The sequence below is a fragment of the Chiloscyllium plagiosum genome, unplaced genomic scaffold (genome assembly GCF_037043375.1).
Source record: "Chiloscyllium plagiosum isolate Xiang-an unplaced genomic scaffold, Cpla_swu_hap1 HiC_scaffold_11, whole genome shotgun sequence".
In the NCBI taxonomy this organism is placed as follows: domain Eukaryota; kingdom Metazoa; phylum Chordata; class Chondrichthyes; order Orectolobiformes; family Hemiscylliidae; genus Chiloscyllium; species Chiloscyllium plagiosum.
The window spans coordinates 40,416,266-40,435,197 of NW_028270149.1; the positions used below are offsets into that span (position 1 = coordinate 40,416,266).

The following is an 18,932-nucleotide window of genomic DNA, read 5'->3' on the forward strand; positions in this document are numbered from 1 at the left end:
GGTTCCATAAATCCAGTTGGAATCTCAGTGGTGAACTTTCTTCATCAACAAGCTCAGAGGCTTGTGTGTTCACTAGATGTTTGACCATGAAGCAAATTATTAGCTAAACCTGATCTTGTCCTCGTCAGATGTCCAAATGAGTGCAGCACTTAGGAAGGCTCAATGGGTAGCAAGTAGGAGGGGCATTTGTAGCAGGAAATTATAATAATAACAAATTGATTATGTGAGGAACTGGAAGTCAAATCCCAGCATTCAAATTCAAATAATTTAACTAATTCAGAACAATAGAGGACTATCAGTTATGGTGATTGTGAAGTTGCTCCTTTGCTGTAATTTGGTTTTGCATTTAGTTCACTACTGAGTTTTAGGAAAAGAAATCTTCTGTGGTTTTAAACTGACAGCAGTATGTCTGATTCTTAACTGCCCACTCAAATATCCTAGCAAGCACTTCTTTGTATCTAACCACTATGAAAATGCTTAGTAAAATAATACAAGTTTAATCACCTGACTTTGACTTAAGCATTTGACACAGTAAAGGCACTCCTTGCCCATTGGAAACTAAAGTCCTCTCCTTAATAACTGAGGACTTTATGTCTCAATTCAGCGAGCTACCCCAAAGTCTAACCAAGTAAGAACCTATTGTAGTCATACTCACCAAATCATTGTGGCAGCTTAAATACTTGTATTTTGAAGCCTTGTTAGCTTTACCCTTTATCATTAAGATGATTTAAACACTGTCTAATTCATCAAAGTTATTGCCATTCCACTGGCCTTACTGTGTCAGCAGTATATTTTTAAAAATCCATCTATGTACAATAGAACAATAGTCCTTCTAATACAGTTGGAGTGGGGAACTCAAGACTTCCATCTTTTCCATTAGCAGGGAAATGGCCATTGTATATGATCTTTGGAACAAACAGTCCTAATGAACTGAATGTCTTTCCTTATTTCATGCTTTGGGTCTTCTAGAGATTTTGCATTACATTTAGCCTACAGTAAAACAGTCCATGACCTGCTTCTCTATTCCATGGTAGACAGCTGTATTGAAAGCTATGATACTGACATATAAGGATGGGAAGGTGGTCCTAGTTATGGTTTCCAGAATGTGCTTGTTAATCCATCTTAAATAAGTAAAAGTTGCAGTGTTACTATTGGCCTAAGCACTTGTAAGGCAGTGTTCTCAGTCCTGATTGTTATTTGGCCATTGCTCCTGGAAGGAGTTCATGTTGGATAAGAATGGGATTGGGTGTGACCAAGAGGAGCAATAAAGGATACTCTCAATCAGAAACCTATTATTATCTCAGCACTGTAGACTTTAGTTCGTGCATACTTTTAGACAAGTCTATTCGTATTTGTTAGACAGCACAGAGCAAATACTTAGAATTTCAGTCCATATAATTGTGAAGTTTAATACTAATGGAAGCAAAAATAAAATATGGAAATGTATCATGTGTTTGACTGAAACCTAGACACAAATATGATTGGATGTCTACAATTCACAACTGATAACATGAAAATTTACACACCCTGGAAAATAAAGCATATGTTTGTCATGGAGATCAACGCACGATAAATGACTGAACCACCCTTGTTAGCACAAACGGCTGCAGTACAGATTGAGAAGGACAAGCAACGAGATAGATTTTATTCTGTGCTGTTTTATGGTTCTAATTAATGCAAGCATGTTGACATTCAGATTTCGATTGTTAATGACTTTAATTGCATTTTCAGGTACGTGAAGAAAATTGACTTATTTTGCATCTTAATTTGAATAGTGGGCCATCTGGGAATGTGTGTGGTTTGGCTATTTTTCATGTGAGCAGCCAGGTAAGGTTCTTATTCAGGTTAATCATGTAACATGTTTCAATGAATGCAATAGGATCACTATCGAGTTGTGCAAATTTCATGATTTCTGATTGTCATTATTTCTGATCTCCTGACTATTGTTAGATCTCAACCATGATTAGTAAAATAAAATACAGGATATTTAATGTTTATCAATTTTCTTTGAAATACGAGTTTGATGTATCTAATTTCTCTGGTTAAATCTCAGTTATTCTGGTCTTATGAGGTAAAGCGTTAACAGTGATTTTCACTTTAACAGTAGTACTTAGCTCTGCTTTTTGTGATGATTATCTTTTTGATTCTTTTTCATATTATGGTTACAGTGCTCTCTTGCTGTACCAAGGACACCTTGGATACAATTTTCCTATTTTGATGGAACTCTTTTTAAATTATTCAAGCTATTTGAAGTTGTGCTTTGAGTCAGTGCTGGACATTAAGCAGAAATAATCAAAACGTCTACTTAACACTGAGGCATTTATCACTATATTGATCTCTTTCTACATCATGACCCTTAGCTTTTCACATAAGACCCTCAACAAAAATAAATTAGTATTTTGCTGGTTGGAAATTGTTGCTAAGAGTAGTTAAACAGCTAAATAGATCTGGAATTATTTTAGAGAGGTAGACATTTCCAATCTTTAAGGGTTTTTAGTTAATCATCTGTAGTCTTCATAATCATGTCCTCCTTTATTTTAGTTCTTTTGCTTTTAAAAAAACTTCTGTTTATAGATTGCTGATATAATGATAACATTTTCTTCTGAAAATCCGAGGATGCTGCCTGACCTGCTGTGCTTTTCCAGCACCAGTCTAATCTAGACTCTGGTTTCTAGCATCTGCAGTCTTTGTTTTTACCTAGTTGATGCTACTCTTAACCAGTTGTTAGGTCAGATCAGTGGTACCAATTACGGCTCCTGAACTTCTATCATTTCATTTGTGGTCCACCTCCCCTCCTATATAGCACGTTAAACACAGCAACCTGCCAAGTAAGAAGATTTTGCTGAAAATATATATACAAATCTTTTAACCTTTTCAACCATTTCAGCAACTGACCCCCAGTTCAGACACTTCTATCGAACAGTACACCAATGTTAAGAAACAACAAAGATTTTTTTGTCTCTCTATCACCAAACTTGTTTCCATCTGATATTTTAAGTATGAATTTAATTGAAAAATAGTATAACTATATTGTAACTATGTTTGAAGACTGCAATGTGATTTGTATCGGTATTCTGTTGATCTGACTGTAATGTTTATCCTTTTAACAATGTCTTATTTCTAACTTACACTATGAATCACTGTAAGGTAATGCAATTTTTATCTTCTTTGTTCCTCGTGTTTTATCTAAGATTTGTACATAGGTGCTTTGTACCTAAGATGGCGCCATGACAGGCAACGCTGTAAAATTTTCACTGTACTCTTGTACTTCTGTACTTGAGTATGCATGACAATAAAACATATTTCTAAAATGTAATTCTAGATGAAAGAGAGAATTAGGTACATCAGCTATATGAATTTTGTTTTAAACCATAATGATTAAGCAAATACCCAAAATGTAAAGGGTGGGTCCAGAACTTAGAATTTTGGCACAGATATGATGAAGGTTCTATTGGATGGAGTATCATACAGTCTTTCTGATCTTCCGTGGAGCTGATGTTTCTTCCCACAGAATACCATCACTTTGAGATTCTGGGAAAGAATGAGCAGGAGAGAGTAAAAGGCTATATTATCACGTGAATTTGAATCAGTAAATGGACAATGTATAGAGTATGAAGAATAGATAAATGACCTGTCTCTATACCAAGGTAGTTATTGATCCAATTATCAGTCAATAGGAGATTACGTTGTTTATAAAAGAAGCAAAATTTTAAAAAGGGAAAAGCGAGAAAAGAAAATGCAGTAAAAACAAGCAAAAATAAAAATGCTGCCAAATGTGAAGAAATTTGGTAAGTTGGGTCAGTATAAATCAAGTGTTAATGATTCTCAATATAAGGGTGACATTATGACAAAGGAACAAGCATACATGGATTTTTATATCTCCACTGAAACAACTGCATCATAATATACATTTACCAGAGGGTCTCCGATGAATGTATATGATGTATAAAAGGGTATACTGTTTTACATAATGTAACATACAGCATATTATGAAGTCAACTATTTTGCAATTATTGTATTTGTTAAATTAACTTTTTCTTCCATAAAATTTAGCTACGACAACAGATGTGCTTGGGGTTTGAATTTATGTCCAGAGATCAAGTATTTTTGATTATTATATTTGATTCAATTTTCTTAACCTTTTCTAAAATTTAGGATACAGAGGTAGATGGTGCAGTTGACCAGAGCAATGTGGACATGCAAAGAAACAATTGTGTTTTCAGGTAGTGTTTGGAGGTGTAACTTGAATCTGAGAGGGGATAATGTCATATGGTTGAGGAGTAGAACATTTTGAAATTAGGGAGTAATAGATAACATTTTGGGATTCCGAATGGGGCAGGAACAGGAGCAGGGTGCTGGGATGTGGACAGACCATCTTATGGATCATAAGGCCATAAGGAATAGGAGGAGAATTAGGCCATTCGGCCCATTGGTATTTGCTTAATCATAATGGTTTAAAACAAACTTCATATAACTGATGTATCTAGTTTTCTCTTTCATCTAGAAGTACATTTTAGAATAGGTTTTAATGTCACACGTACTCAAGTACAAAAGTACAAAAGTACAGTGAAAGATTTACAGTGTTGCCTCTCATGGCGCCATCTTAGGCACAAAGCACCTATGTACAAATCCATCATGGGCTGATATGTTTCTCAACCCCATACTCTTGCCTTTTTCCCTTAACCCTTGATCTCCTTACTAATCAAGAACCTATCTATCTCTGTCTTAAACCACATTCAATGACTTGGCCTCCACAGCCCTCTGCGACAATGTGTTCCACAAATTCACCACTCGCTGGCTAAAGAACTTCCTCCTCATCTCAGTTCTAAGGAGTCAGCTCCTCACTCTGAGACTGCACCCTTGGTTCCCAGACTTTCCTACTGTCGAAGTGTTTTCTCCACATCCACCCCATCCAGGCCACATAATATTCTGAAATTTTCAATGGGATCCACCCTCATCCTTTTAGATTCCGTTAGGTACTGACCCAGAGTCTTCAACTGCTCCTTGTATGACAAGCCCTTCATTCTGGGATCATTCGTGTAAACCTCCTCTGGGCCCCCTCCAATGCCAGCATATCTTTCCTTAAGTACAGGAATTCCAACTGCGGTCTGACCAGAACCTAATGCAGCCTCTGCAGTACGTTCCTGTTCTTGTATTCTAGAAGTCATGCTGACCTCTACTCTAGAATTCCTGATCTGCAGTAAATCCCAGTCCTGTACCACCTCTCAGATCTCTGGTCTGCACTGCCTCCCTGTTAATCAGCATCTTGAATTTAACATTCTGATCTCTGCTTAAATGATTCCATTGCCTTAATCCTTTCCAACTTTGTAATTTTCTTCATCCCTTCAATACTGGCCTGTTGAGCACTCCCATTTTTAGCATAAAATCTTTAGTGGCTGTGCATTCAGCTGTCAAGATCCTAAGCTCTGGAATATCTCACAAATTTTTCTGTTTCTTTCTTCCAGTCTCTCTAACCTGCACAAACTGATAGAGGTCAAGAGACCCTGCCCAATCCCCACTTCCCCACCTCTTTACCAACCTCTTTTCTTTGAAACTGTCCTCTTTGATAAGTTTTATGTCATTTGCCCTAATATCATCTCAAATGGTTGGTGTAAAATTTTGTTTGATATCTGTGAAACACATTGGAACAGTATAATATGATAAAGGCACTATCTAAATGCAAGTTGTTGTTGTACAGTTATGTACTGGGAAACCTAACTTGGAGAATTGTACATTGAGATATACATGCATTGTAAAAGTCACCATAGCTTCACTCTCATTAGAAAGAAATGATTGATGGTGGTTTTAATCTGAGATTCACCTTGCTTCATGCAAGGAGAGAGGTTGTGAAGGAAATTCTTCATGGTAACCTTAGCCGATGCAGGAATTGAATCCACTTCTGTTGATATCACTGTGCATCGCAAACTGCTGCAGGGAGTGGCAGGGGAAGAAGAAAGTTTTAGCTGTTTGATCCTGTACAAGAACAAGATAGGACCGGTATGAACTGTGGGTTGTGGAGATGTGATGGCAGCAACCGGTCTGGAGTAGGGTGGTCGATGCCAGTTGCTAGGAGAAGAGACAGGATGTGAGAATGGAGACAGCAGCTAAGTGGCAGCTGCCAACAAGTATGGGGAAAGTCCGTGGGATTTGGGTTGAATCCCTATAGGGCAGTGTTTAAACTAGCAGATTAGAGACACAAACTGGTAGCTGGTACGCCTGATCCTGGAATGATTCATGTGGAAAAAATGAGCCAAACAGAAGTCTGTACAAGTAATGGCTTGAAATAGCAAAGCCAAGCATTACAGACAGATGGGTGTGATGAAAATAGAGCAACTGAAATAGAATAATGAGAAAAAGCATTCCAGAAATAGTATGCTGGAAATAGCATGACAGTAAAAGTGTTGCAGTAAAGTGTTTCAGAAAGGAAATGTTTTCAGGACCTGTACAACTGAAGTCCAGGTAAACATGGATAACTGAGGCTTGAAGTTCCAAGATTCTGAGCAAAATTCTGAAATGTTCTTATCCTGTTCTTGGACTAATTTGGAAAGTCTGCTGGATCTTCCAGCAATTAGGTAGCTCACTGTCTGCTGGCCAACTCTCCACCAAAATTAGAACTCAGGAGTTTCTCGCTGCCAAGAGCTGCTGGCCAATCAGAAGCCAGCAACTCCAGAACATGGCAGTGCTACAATGGAGGCCATGTACATCAATCCCCCCACCAACGCCAACCCTGGACTCCCAGGGTGGAACATTAACCAGGGGAAAGGTGTGTTATTTGGGAAATGGCAAGGTCTTGCAGGGTGGGGTATGTGAGGAGAGAGAGGCATAGGTAGATGGAACAAAGCGCAGTAGTCTGGTCTTGGTAGACATCAGCTGTCATAGGTCCAGTCGCTCTAACCTGCACAAACTGATGAAGATCAAGAGAGCCTGCCCAATCCCCACTTCCCCACCTCTTTACCAACCCCTCCATATCCAGAACCCCCTCCCCAAAACCAAACTGCCAGCAAGCCAGCACTGGTTAACCAGTCATGCAGGTCAATTCTTGCTCATCCTGCCTGGAGTTGAAGTATTTGCAGCCCAGATGGGAAGAAATTCTTAAGTAGTGATTAATCAATGATCATTAGTTGACCACTTAACATTCTCCGTTGGTGGGAAGGTAGGGCTTGGCATTTTTCATTCCGATCTTCACTTGGGCAAAGTTGGGAAATTGGCAGGCTTATTGTGTGCCACCATCTGCCTAACTAAGCTCCCTTTCTGCCTCAGGGCCTGGAAGATTTCATCCTAAAGCTCATTCTTTTACCTTAAAATATCTAAAACCTTTTATCCTTTATACTTACCATATAGGGAGAGTGAAAAGCCACAAAACCAATGACACAGAGCAACGTTCTGTAGCTTTCACATGCATTACACTATGTGGGAATGTTTTGAAGGAGTTGGCTTTCCTGATGTCACACCTTAATTTGCTGAAGCTCTGTATGTCTTGCACCCAGGCATGAAATGCTGTGGTTGGAGCTTACGATGCAAGGCAGTGTTTAGGTTACTCTGACACCCACAAGTGCAAATAAGATATTCATTTCCGAGCACATGAACAAAGGCACAATTACTGCTGAATGCTAAAATGTTTGATACTTTGTAACATATTCAGTCCATGGATTAATTATTAATAAAGAGTAGCCACACCTGCCAAGTTTTTAAATCATTTTCACACATCATATGATTGAAAAGAAATGGAAACTCAATTTATTACAAACTGACTGTATTGAAAACTTTTTAGAAACTATTATTTCGTGCAATAAATGTATGTTTCTTTATTAAAAGTACATTGGAAGCCTCTAATGAATTTGTTCAGGGACTGATGACTATAATAATAAAATAGCAAAAGAAACTTATGATCTGTCAAGCTAGGTTTCACTTGGGATTGTGTTTATCCAGTGTTACCATCAGCTGGGATCATTACAACAGCAGACCAATCAGATATTAAACAATAAATTTCACATAAATTACAGATGCTTCTAAAACAAAGTTAAAATAACAATTTGTATCATTGATAGCCATAGATGATTTGTATCATCGGTGAGGTGCTGGAAGACAGGAGGTTGGCTAACGTGGTGCCACTGTTTAAGAAAGGTGGTAAGGACAAGCCAGGGAACTATAGACCAGTGAGCCTGAACTCGGTGCTGGGCAAGTTGCTGGAGGGATTCTGAAGGACAAAATTTACATATATATAGAAAGGCAAGGACTGATTATGGATAATCAACATGGCTTTGTGCATGCAAAATTATGTCACACTAATTTGACTGAGTGTTTTGAAGAAGTAACAGAGGAGATTGATGAAGGCAGAGTGGTGGACGTGATTAGATGATTTACAGTGTGGAAACAGGCCCTTCGGCCCAACAAGTCCACACTGACCCTCCGAAGAGGAACCCACCCAGATCCATTCCCCTATACCTAAAACTATGGGCAATTTAGAATGGCCAATTCACCTAACCTGCACATTTTTGGACTGTGGGAGGAAACCCGCACAGACATGGGGAGAATGTGCAAACTCCACACAGACAGTTACCTGAGGTGGGAATTGTACCCGGGTCACTGGCGCTGTGAGGCAGCAGTGCGAGCCACTGTGCCACAGTGCCACCCATCTATATGGGCATTCTATTAGGCATCCATATGTAGACTGGTTAACAAAGTTAGATCACATGGAATACAGGGAGAACCATCTATTTGGATACAGGACTGGCTTGAAAGTAGGAGTCAGAAGGTGGTGGTGGAAGGTTGCTTTTCAGACTGGAAGCCTGTGAACCAGTGGTGTACCACAAGGATCGTTTCTGGGTCCTCTGCTTTTTGTCATTTATATAAATGATTTCAATGTGAACATAGGAACATATTTAGTAATTTTGCAGATGACATCAAAATTGGAGGTGCAGTGGACAGCAAAGAAGGTTACTTCAAGAGTACAAGTACACCCTGATCAATTGAGCCAATGGGCCAAGGAGTGACAGATGGAGTTTAATTCAGATAAATGTGAAGTGCTGCATTTTGAAAAGGCAAATCAGGATAGGACTTATACACTTAATGGTAAGGTCCTGGACAGTATTGCTGAACACTTGGAGTGTAGATTCGTAGTTCCTTGAAAGTGGATTGGCAGGTAGTTAGGATAGTGCAGATGGTGTTTGGCATGCTTGCCTTTATTGGTCAGTGCATTGAGTGTAGGAATTGGGAGGCCATGTTACAGCTGTACAGGACATTGGTTAGACCACTTTTTAAATACTGCATTCAATTCTGGTCTCTCTGCTATAGGAAGGATGTTGTGAAACTTGAAAGGGTTCGGAAAAGATTTATGAGGATGTTGCCAAGGTTTGAGGGTTTGAGCTACAGGGAGAGGCTGAAGAAGCTGGGTCTATTTTCCCTGAAGGGTCGGAGGCTGAGGGGTGATCTTGTAGAAGTTTATCAGATCATGAGGAGAGTGGTTAGGGTGAATAGTCAAGGTCTTTTCCCTGCGGTAGAGGAGTTGGAAACTAGAGAGCTTAGGTTTAAGGTGAGGGGGAAAGATTTAAAAGGGACTTAAGGGGCAACATTTTCACACAGAAGGTGATGTGTGTATAGAATGAGCTGCCAGAGGAAGTGGTGGAGGTTAGTACAATTACAACATTTAAAAGGCATTTGGATTATTATATATATAGGAAGGGTTTAGAGGGATATGGCAAATGCTAGCAAATGGGACTAGATTTATATAGGATATCTAGTCGGCATGGACAAGTTGGACCAAAGTTCTACCATGTGGAACCTTATCGCATGCCTTATAGAATGTCCATATAGATCACATCCATCACTCTGCCTTCATCAATCCTCTTTGTTACTTCTTCAAAAAACTCAATCAAGTTAGTGAGACATAATTTCCCAGGCACAAAGCCATGCTAAACATCCCTAACCAGTCTTTGCTTTTCCAAATACATGTAAATCCTGTCCCTCCATGCTATACAGCTCTATGACTATGACTCTATTTTGTTACTCTGCCTTGTGGTGTTTTTCAAAGCTACTTTCCTTTTACGGTATCAAGCTCTGTGGAATGGGAATTCTGAATAAGTATCGCATATTGTTGGATATATTGTATAAATATTAGTTGTATGTTAGAGCTAGGAACTAATGTGTATATATCGGCGTTTTAGGGAACATTTCACAGCTGATAAGCATAAAAGAACAGAAATGTAGGAACTGATTTCATATAATTGTCCAGAGCTTCTGCATGTCTTTCTCCCTTCTAACCTTCTAACCTGCTGATCTTCTAACGTTTCTGTTGCATGCAGTAATCTTATTGATTTTCTCTTGTCTTAACTAAAGGTTAGTTGTCTAGATAGTTTCTTCCTCGCATGGAGCCTGTAAGAATTAAAGCAGATAGAATTCTCACTTCTCTAAATATGACATGTGAATATTCAAACATCACAGAACTCAGATCAACCTATAATGATGGCAGTGGTTTTCTGTGAGTAATCCAGTAGCACTTACTGATACGAAAAACTCAACTCATGTCAATGGCAGAAGACTGAACAAATCTTGCAAAATAACACAAAATGTCGACCAGCAGAGCAACATGTGCATAGCAAAGCCAGAATGGATCGGGTAGCTGATGATCCAGTGGAGGCATTTGAGAAACTTAAGCAAAAATGCAAGTTGTCTTTCAGCAAACATTTATAATAAAGTGAGAACCAGCTAATATCCTTTTGTAGGCAGGAGATCTAGGATTGCATTTGTTTAACAACTGGAAATGAAGAACAAAAACCCAGATGTAGTTTTTGAAAGATTCAACATCCATTTTCAAATCAAACAAAATAAAATCTCTGGCATTATTGGTCTGAATAATGAGGTTTCAAATAAGGTATAAGTGAAATAGCAGTTAACTTTGTAACAAGACTGAAAAATGGAGCTTGTCTATGTTAGTTTAAGGACAGAGGTGAAAAGTTAATAGTTCAACTAATTGGGGTTTCATGCAATATGAATTACAGAAAACACTGATTGGAGAGTACAAGCTCACAATATACACAGTGCTGAGTACACAAAGCAATTAGCAGACAGATGAACTATCAAACTATCCAGACAACCAACCTTTCCTAAGCCAAGGAGAAATGCAACAAAAACATTAGAAGATTAGAAAGGGACAAGACATGCAAGAACTCTGGGTAGTGACAAGAAATCACAATCAGAAGGAAGTGTCCTGCATCTGGATTAATCAGTAGAGTTTGTGAGAAGTCCAGTTATTGGGAAAAGATGTTCAGAACAAAGCAACATGATGGTCAATGAGCTTCCTTAGCCAGAACACCAGGAGAAATGGATAGGAAAATATTCTGGAAGATGCTGGTAGCGTTGAGAATGTGATTGACATAGGAACCACAGAACTGTGTGACATGTCTGGATGTGACAAATCCCAGAGGAAAGAAATCCACACAAACATTCATATCAGAAAGAGTGTGAAAAATCAGGGTTCAGTAATAAATCTGAAGGTGAAGATGGACATTGCAATGCAGAATAACACCATCCAGCTTATACTATATCTGAAGATCTTTTGTGAAAATTTGGAAGACAGCAGTTATTCAAAAGAAACATTCTGAAACTGAATAATATCATACTAACTGGTACCTGAGAATGAACAGCAAGGAATAACCAACATCAGAGGCTGCACAAAGGCAAAAATGTGAACCAGATATTCTACATCAGAAGCACGGTGGGCGGCATGATGGCACAGTGGTTAGCACTGCTGCCTCACAGCGCCAGAGACCCGGGTTCAATTCCCGCCTCAGGCGACTGACTGTGTGGAGTTTGCACGTTCTCCCCGTGTCTGCGTGGGTTTCCTCCGGGTGCTCCGGTTTCCTCCCACAGTCCAAAGATGTGCAGGTCAGGTGAATTGGCCATGCTAAATTGCCCGTAGTGTTAGGCAAGGGGTAAATGTAGGGGTATGGGTGGGTTGCGCTTCGGTGGGTCGGTGTGGACTTGTTGGGCCGACGGGCCTGTTTCCACACTGTAAGTAATCTATTGTCCTCTGGTTGAGTAGTTGTGAAAAGCTACAGGTATGTCAGTGAAGGAGGTGGCACTGGGAGTTGTACTCAGAGTGTTTCAGTGACGTTGTTAGATGCATTGAACATTTTCAGTATCCCCTGACTATTTACCCAGCCATAAACTACGTGATTCATTCCCCCCACATAAAGTGCCAGTGGAGCTAAAAGCAAAGCTTGCAAGAAAGCCTGACAGAAGAAAATCCTGGTGGCTTGCTTTCCGACAGGTCATGTACTTCTGCAAATTGCCACCTGCCACAGATGTAGACAGTAAGATTCAACAAAGGCCAGAGATATGGAAAGTTAGAGAAAAAAAGAAAACCAAAAACATATAATGAGATTTTTTTTCAAAAGTGGAGAAAACCTTCTGTGAGTTTGCCAGCCAATGGTATTAGATTACTTACAGTGTGGAAACACACTGTGGACTGCTGGATACAATGAGGAAGAGGGTCAGAGAAGGACAAGTGTTGCTGTTGATATGACATTGTTCATCATATAGAATGGATGCAAAACCAATTACTGAACAAAAAAAAAGTTTTCTGAGCTGAAGCAAGTGATCCAAACAAATGGAATCACACTGGCTTCATAGAGATTTCTTCAGAGGAATTTCAATCCAAATGTGACCAAAAGGATAGCCACTGCCAATGGGACAAAAGTTGAAGTTTTTAAAACCAAATTCATAAAAACACAATAAATCAAGTAAATCAAACGTGAGACAAAAATTTTGTCAAATGATTACAGAATCACACAGTTATTCAGTACAGAAGAGCTCTTTGACCTTTTGAGTGTGCACCACCAAAAATACACAAAATCTACACGAGTCCCACTTTCCAAACTTGAATATTATGACATGATTATGAGGAAGAAAATGTTTACTGTGAATATGTACGGGCCTACACTTCTTCTTCCCAGCCATAAACGCTTGGCATCAATAGCAAGGTGAGAGTAGTAATCGGAGAAGTGAAAGCTCAGAGGAGGAAGATTTTGATCAGAGGAAAAGGAGGAGCATTTCAACATGCCAACTGACCATTACAGGCAACAAGTGCCAAATCTGCAAGAAGGAAACACAATATTTTGTCATTTAAATGTTAATGGAAGGGTTGGAGAGGAAGTAGTGGAAAAATAAAGAACTACATGATATAATAAACTAACAGCAAGGCCACAAGGAACTGGTCTGGTGCAAGCTTGACCAAAAAAGAAGCCTGCAATATTGATACATTTATGGCTGGAGTTTTCAATTAAAGTACTGTGTCGAGTGAGATGCATCGTGCCCTGTTCCCCCATGGTATTGAGAGTGACTTTTCTCATGCAATTTTTACTCTATATCTCATTACTTATGTAACCAGGCTGTACAGTTTCCTTCTCATGTAACCATTTAGTAGGGGAGGCTGAAGTGCTTGGCATGTCAAGAATGTCCGGTGTTCTTGCGGCTGGTACCTTATTTTAAGCCCATCGACACATTACCTCAGATGCTGCAAGCCAATTAACTGCTCCTCATAATATGCTGCTGGACCATTATGTCAGAAGAAGGAAAGCTCACACTTTGCCTCAAAGACAGAGACCTGGATGTGCTGGTGGATGTGCTGGTGGATAGGGTGGTGGAGAGAAGGGACATTACCCAGTTTGATCCATGTGGCTGTCAAAGGAAGCAATTCCACCAGACTCAACCAGCCTAGACCCAGAGAAAGGCCCAGATCAGTGCAGTGTCCCAGCTTAAAAGGAATGCTCAGAAGAAGGTCTGAAATCTTTTGTACTCTGCCACCATCTTCTCTCTGCTATCCCAAACTCCCAAAGCCCCTGTTCCCTCGAACTCTGCCATAACACACACCTCTCACCAAGGATCATGGATGATAACTGCAACTAGTGCAGCAACTCAACAGCTTTCACCTACATCATTTCCCACATTACTAATCCTTCCTGCCATCTGCATTATCCACTTACACATTGGTAATTGCTTTGCATCTCTCTTGTTCTTGCAAAACCACTAACATACACAAATCCCTTCCTTTGTCTCACTGCAGAAAAACCTTGACCCACAACCAGCTCAGAAACCTGCAGTTTGATGAATTTTCTCTCTAGGTTAGACCCAGGAGCACATCTGGTGAGCACATCACTGACATATCTCTACAAATGGTCATGGTAGAAATAGGCTGAAGTGTTTCTTCTTGTTTGGAGATGTCAGGCCTGGCAACTGGCAATTACATTAATTGCACTTGTACATCTTAGAGGTTAAATACATCTGTTATCACGGACTCCTGCATGCAAAATTCCTGGGTGGAAGCAAACATGAAGAAGGGCTTATGCCCGAAACGTCGATTCTCCTGTTCCCTAGATGCTGCCTGACCTGCTGCGCTTTTCCAGCAACACATTTTCAGCCATGGTAGAAATACCCCAGGAGTCTGGTGCTTGTGGGACTGCTGGAAACTGGGCACTGCTCATCCTGAGGCATAGGGTGATCCCATGGTTTCAACTGGTAATGACTTTGTCAAAATGCACAGGCAGGCAGAGGAAGAGCAGGCAGGTTATTCAGAGACAATCAGTAAACTTAGGAGTCAAGCTATGGCTGTAGCATGTGGGACCTGGAGAAGCTGGCAACTGCCATGAAGGCCTGGGTCCAGCACATTCCCAGAGCCATGTCATACAACCACGGTAGGGGATCGAGACTGCTATAGGATCACTGAACCCTTGCCCCCATCCTTATTCCTCCTTATCATCCAAGAATGACAGTATTGCATATAGGCACATGTTAGCAAGTACTCATAGTTCAAGGCAAGAGGAAATCAGCTCCACCTTCTCATACAATCTATGAGATATGAAATGTCTAGGTGACTTTCTTAAGGTAACCTGTGATTGTTTCTACTTCCCAGAGATGACTGTGATCAATTTGTACTGACCAATGACATACTCATGTTTGCTTCCACCCAGGAATTTTCAATGCAGGAGTCCGTGATAACAGATGTATTTAACCTCTAAGATGTACAAGTGCAATTAATGTAATTGCCAGTTGCCAGGCCTGACATCACTGACAAGTAGAGTCCACATCTCCAAACAAGAAGAAACACTTCAGCCTACTCTGTGCCTGCTGGCAGCCATTTTTCATTTTCATTGCATAGCTGCGATTCAGAAGAGGTTGGAAGTCAATGCAGATTGAGCTCCACAGGCTTGCAGGCTGAGGCTGCTAATTTAGATGAACTGCCCAAACCTTCAATTTCCTTTCTTCCTTGCACTCCATGCGGACCCAATCAGTTCTGGGTTTTCACACATTCCAACCTTACTTTCATTTATGTCTTCATCTCCTGAGCCCTGGGTGACAGGTTAGCCAGGCCAACCATGTGATGCAATATCTCCATTAAAGCCATGGTGCTGACCATCAATGACCAAACATCCTCCTCTCCCCACCCTGTGACAAGTTGCCTGGCTTTCTGTCTGCACTAAGAGGCAAGGCAAGACAGAAGTATTCTGTGCCTATACATTTTGAACGCAAGAAGTCAAGACAAGGCAGAGATCCTGTGAGCACCCAAGCAGACCAAACAAAGAGCCCTAAGGTGCAGCTTGCTCCAGTGCGTAAGATGGGTACCAGTCCCTTTGTACAAATGGCTTCGTAGAAGCATTACAATACAAGGAGTTGGTGTGCTCCAAATACAGCATTGGAGTTGATAACAATATTATAAATGTGTCAGAGATGATGATGTGCTGAGGCAAGTGTGTGTCTAATGCCAACTACCATGGGCTGAGGGTGCAGACAGTCATTATCCATGGAATGTGCCCTGAAGTGTTGGAGGATGCTGGTCAAGGTGGAGGCCCAGAGCAGCAAGCATAAGCTGGAGTTGCCAGGTACCCTCTGAGACTTTCAGGTGGAAAATTGTCACTGTATAGTTTCTCTCTGCCACATGAGAGAAGAGCAAATTTCACACAAGTGAAGGGAGAATAGATAATTCTGAGATGTTGATACATGCAAATTGGTTACTCTCTGCACAGTAGTGAGATCCTTATCTCATTGCTCAAACTTTGGTGCAAAGTTGGACTTTTTTTATCGTTTAGAATTTTGATTTTCCATTCTTGCCCCAATTTTCCGAGTGACTTACAATAACGTCCGCGTCATTCAGGAGCTAGAAGAATTCCACTTTTAGTCTTTAAAAAATGGTGTGAGGTTCAGTCAGTAACAATTGAAACACTGTCCTTTTCCTTCTCTCCATTTAAATGATTCATTTTCCGTATTTCAGAACCTGACGGTGCACTGGGCAAATTTATTGTCAGTGTGGTACTGAGCTAAAGAGGCCAAAATTTCATCTTTGGTCTGTGCCTGGAGTGACTGTAGTGGACTGTGAAATCCACCATTCTGCTGTATTGTCAAATCAATGGCAACTAAATGTCATTAATGAGTGCCATTTTGAGAGTTTCTGAATACTCTCACAGGAGGTTATAAGTGTAATATATTTTAAAAATATTTCTAATAAGTTAAACTTAACTTTCAGGTTGTTAGGCTAACAGGTAGCAAGCTACAGTGATGGCAGCATGCTGGTAAAATCACTGGATTAGTCATCTAGAGACCTAGACTAATGGTCTGGAGGCTTGGGCCAAAACTTACATGGCAGCTGGTGGAACTTAAATTCAATTAATAAAACAGGTCTAATGATGACATGAAATGCTTGTTGTAAAAACCCATCTGGTTCACTGATGTCCTTAGGTAATCTGCCATATTTACCTTGTCTGCTATATTGACCGGTCTGCCATATTGACCTTGTTTGCCATTTTGACTTTGTCTGGCCTAACTGTGGCACCAGACTAAAGCAATCTAATTGACTCTTAAATGCCCTCTGACATGGCCGAGCAAGACATTCAGTTGCATTTAACTTCTACAAACCCTAAAGAAAAGACTGGTCAATAGGAATTGGGGCAGGATTGGGGTCGATGTCCTAATCATTAGTTGGAATTATATCTTCCACAAAGGAAGATCATTTTGGTTTTTGGAGTTATTTCAGCTCCAAGGTAGCTCTGCAGATGTTTCTCAGGATAGCATTTTAGGCCCAATCATTTTCAGCTGTTCCATCAATTCTACTTTACCATCATAAGCTCAGAAATGCAGATGTTTACCAATGATTGCACAATTCAGCTCCATTCACAACTCCTCAGATTCAGAGGTAGTCTGCATGTCCAAATGTAACAAGACCTAGACAAAATTCAGGCTGATAAGTATCAAGTAACATCCATGCCACACAAGCACTAGGAAATGACCATTTCCAGCAAAAGATAATCTATCCATCACAAGAATAGTTCCATTGTAACCTGGTGAAATCCCACTTCTTGGGTTCAGAATTTACAAAAGGCAGGGAGAGCCCATCTTCAGAGGCAGAGCCAATAGAAATTAAGAAATAACATTGATTTTCTAAGTCAGAAACTTACCCATAAGATAAGAAAATTCACATAATGCACAATTGCTATTTGGGTTAGAATAATTTCTTTTCTTGTCATGGAATCATAGAGATGTACAGCATGGAAACAGACCTTTCGGTCTAGCTTGTCCATGCTGACAAGATATCCTAACCTAATCTAGTCCCATTTGCCAGCACTTGGCCCATATCACTCTAAACCCTTCCTATTCATATACCCATCCAGAAGTCTTTTAAATGTTGTAATTGTACCAGCCTCCACCACTTCCTTGTGTTATCATGGAATATTTTGTAGGAAAAAGTTAGTGTTTGGCATGACTATTGAGGTTCACGGTTTGACGGTTAGATATCCTGTTGTTGCAAATGATCATGACCTCTGCTTTTTCCGTAAAAGAACTAGATTCTTGATTTGTTTTCAACCTACTGTGGCAGAATGTTCATCAGTTCCATTGGTATTGTTCAACAGTATTTGTAACTATACCTAAAACAAATGAAGAAAATTAATCTGAAGGATGTACAGTTAATCGACAGGAATATTTTAAATATTTTATGTTTCTGTTGATGAACAGTGTATTGTTTTGCAGTTTATTTTTTCTGTTTTATATGTATTATAATACAATATACAAGACTGTTTGAAAGATGGAGGAGCCAGGCTCTACTGATCATCATTGTTTGTTTCCCAGGCTGTGTGTTTGCTGTTGAAGTGACAGTGAAGGACAATCATTTGAATGCGACTGAAGGAGGAAATGTCACTTTGCAATGTACATACACGACCACGATGGAGAACTTGTCTGGTCTTAACATCCAGTGGACTTTCCTTGGAACCACTACCAAGAAGCCCAAACAGGTAATCCATCTCTGTTCATTGGTGCAGAACATCCAGAGCCCTGCTAATGCCAGCATAAATGCAGCAGTGTGGAATCATGCATTTTCTGCTCCTGACTTCTTTGATAATCCAGCAACATGATGTGCAGGATGGCAGTAGATACTTGTGTCACTGTGGGCACAACTTTGAATATCCATGAAAGGATGAGGGCTGGTAACTTTGGGTAAGGTTGTTCATGTTATTAGACAATGTAGGACCGGAATAGATCATTCAGCCCCTTGAATCTTTCCTGCTATTCAATAAAATAATAGTTGATTTCTCTCACTCCATTTTTCTGCCTTTAATCTATATTCCTTGATGTCCTCTTCCAAAATTAATCCATAATTTTCAGTCTCATGTTTTTGTTCCCATAATTTAGCTTGCTAAGTCCTAGTGTCAGTCTGGCACTGTAAACCCTCCTTTCTGAAATGCATTTCCCAAAGCCAGATGTGTTCCATCCAAAGATTAATGGTGATAAGCTGAGAGGCCAAAACAGGTGCCTGGGGACTGCCAATTACAAAATCCCTCAAATAGTATCCAATTATGCCTCCTCTCTGCACCCTGTCTCCGTTTCTAACTCATACTTTCAGTATTATAGAATGTCCGTTCTTTTGACCATAACTTGTCCAGAACTTT

At 40.0% G+C, this 18,932-nt stretch overlaps 1 protein-coding gene across 4 annotated transcripts in view; it reads left to right on the forward strand.

Annotated features, from left to right (window-relative positions):
* The first annotated feature begins 1,578 nt into the window (after window positions 1–1,578).
* LOC122557561 (V-set and immunoglobulin domain-containing protein 1-like) overlaps window positions 1,579–18,932 on the forward strand; it is a 50,136-nt gene continuing 32,782 nt past the window's right edge. For all 4 annotated transcript variants that reach the window (XM_087991988.1, XM_087991989.1, XM_087991990.1 and 1 more), the window contains exons 1-2: window positions 1,579–1,731; window positions 18,115–18,278. In XM_087991988.1, coding sequence (XP_087848114.1) covers window positions 1,662–1,731; window positions 18,115–18,278 — 234 coding nt within the window. In that variant the 5' untranslated portion in view covers window positions 1,579–1,661. The remainder of the gene's footprint in view (window positions 1,732–18,114; window positions 18,279–18,932) is intronic.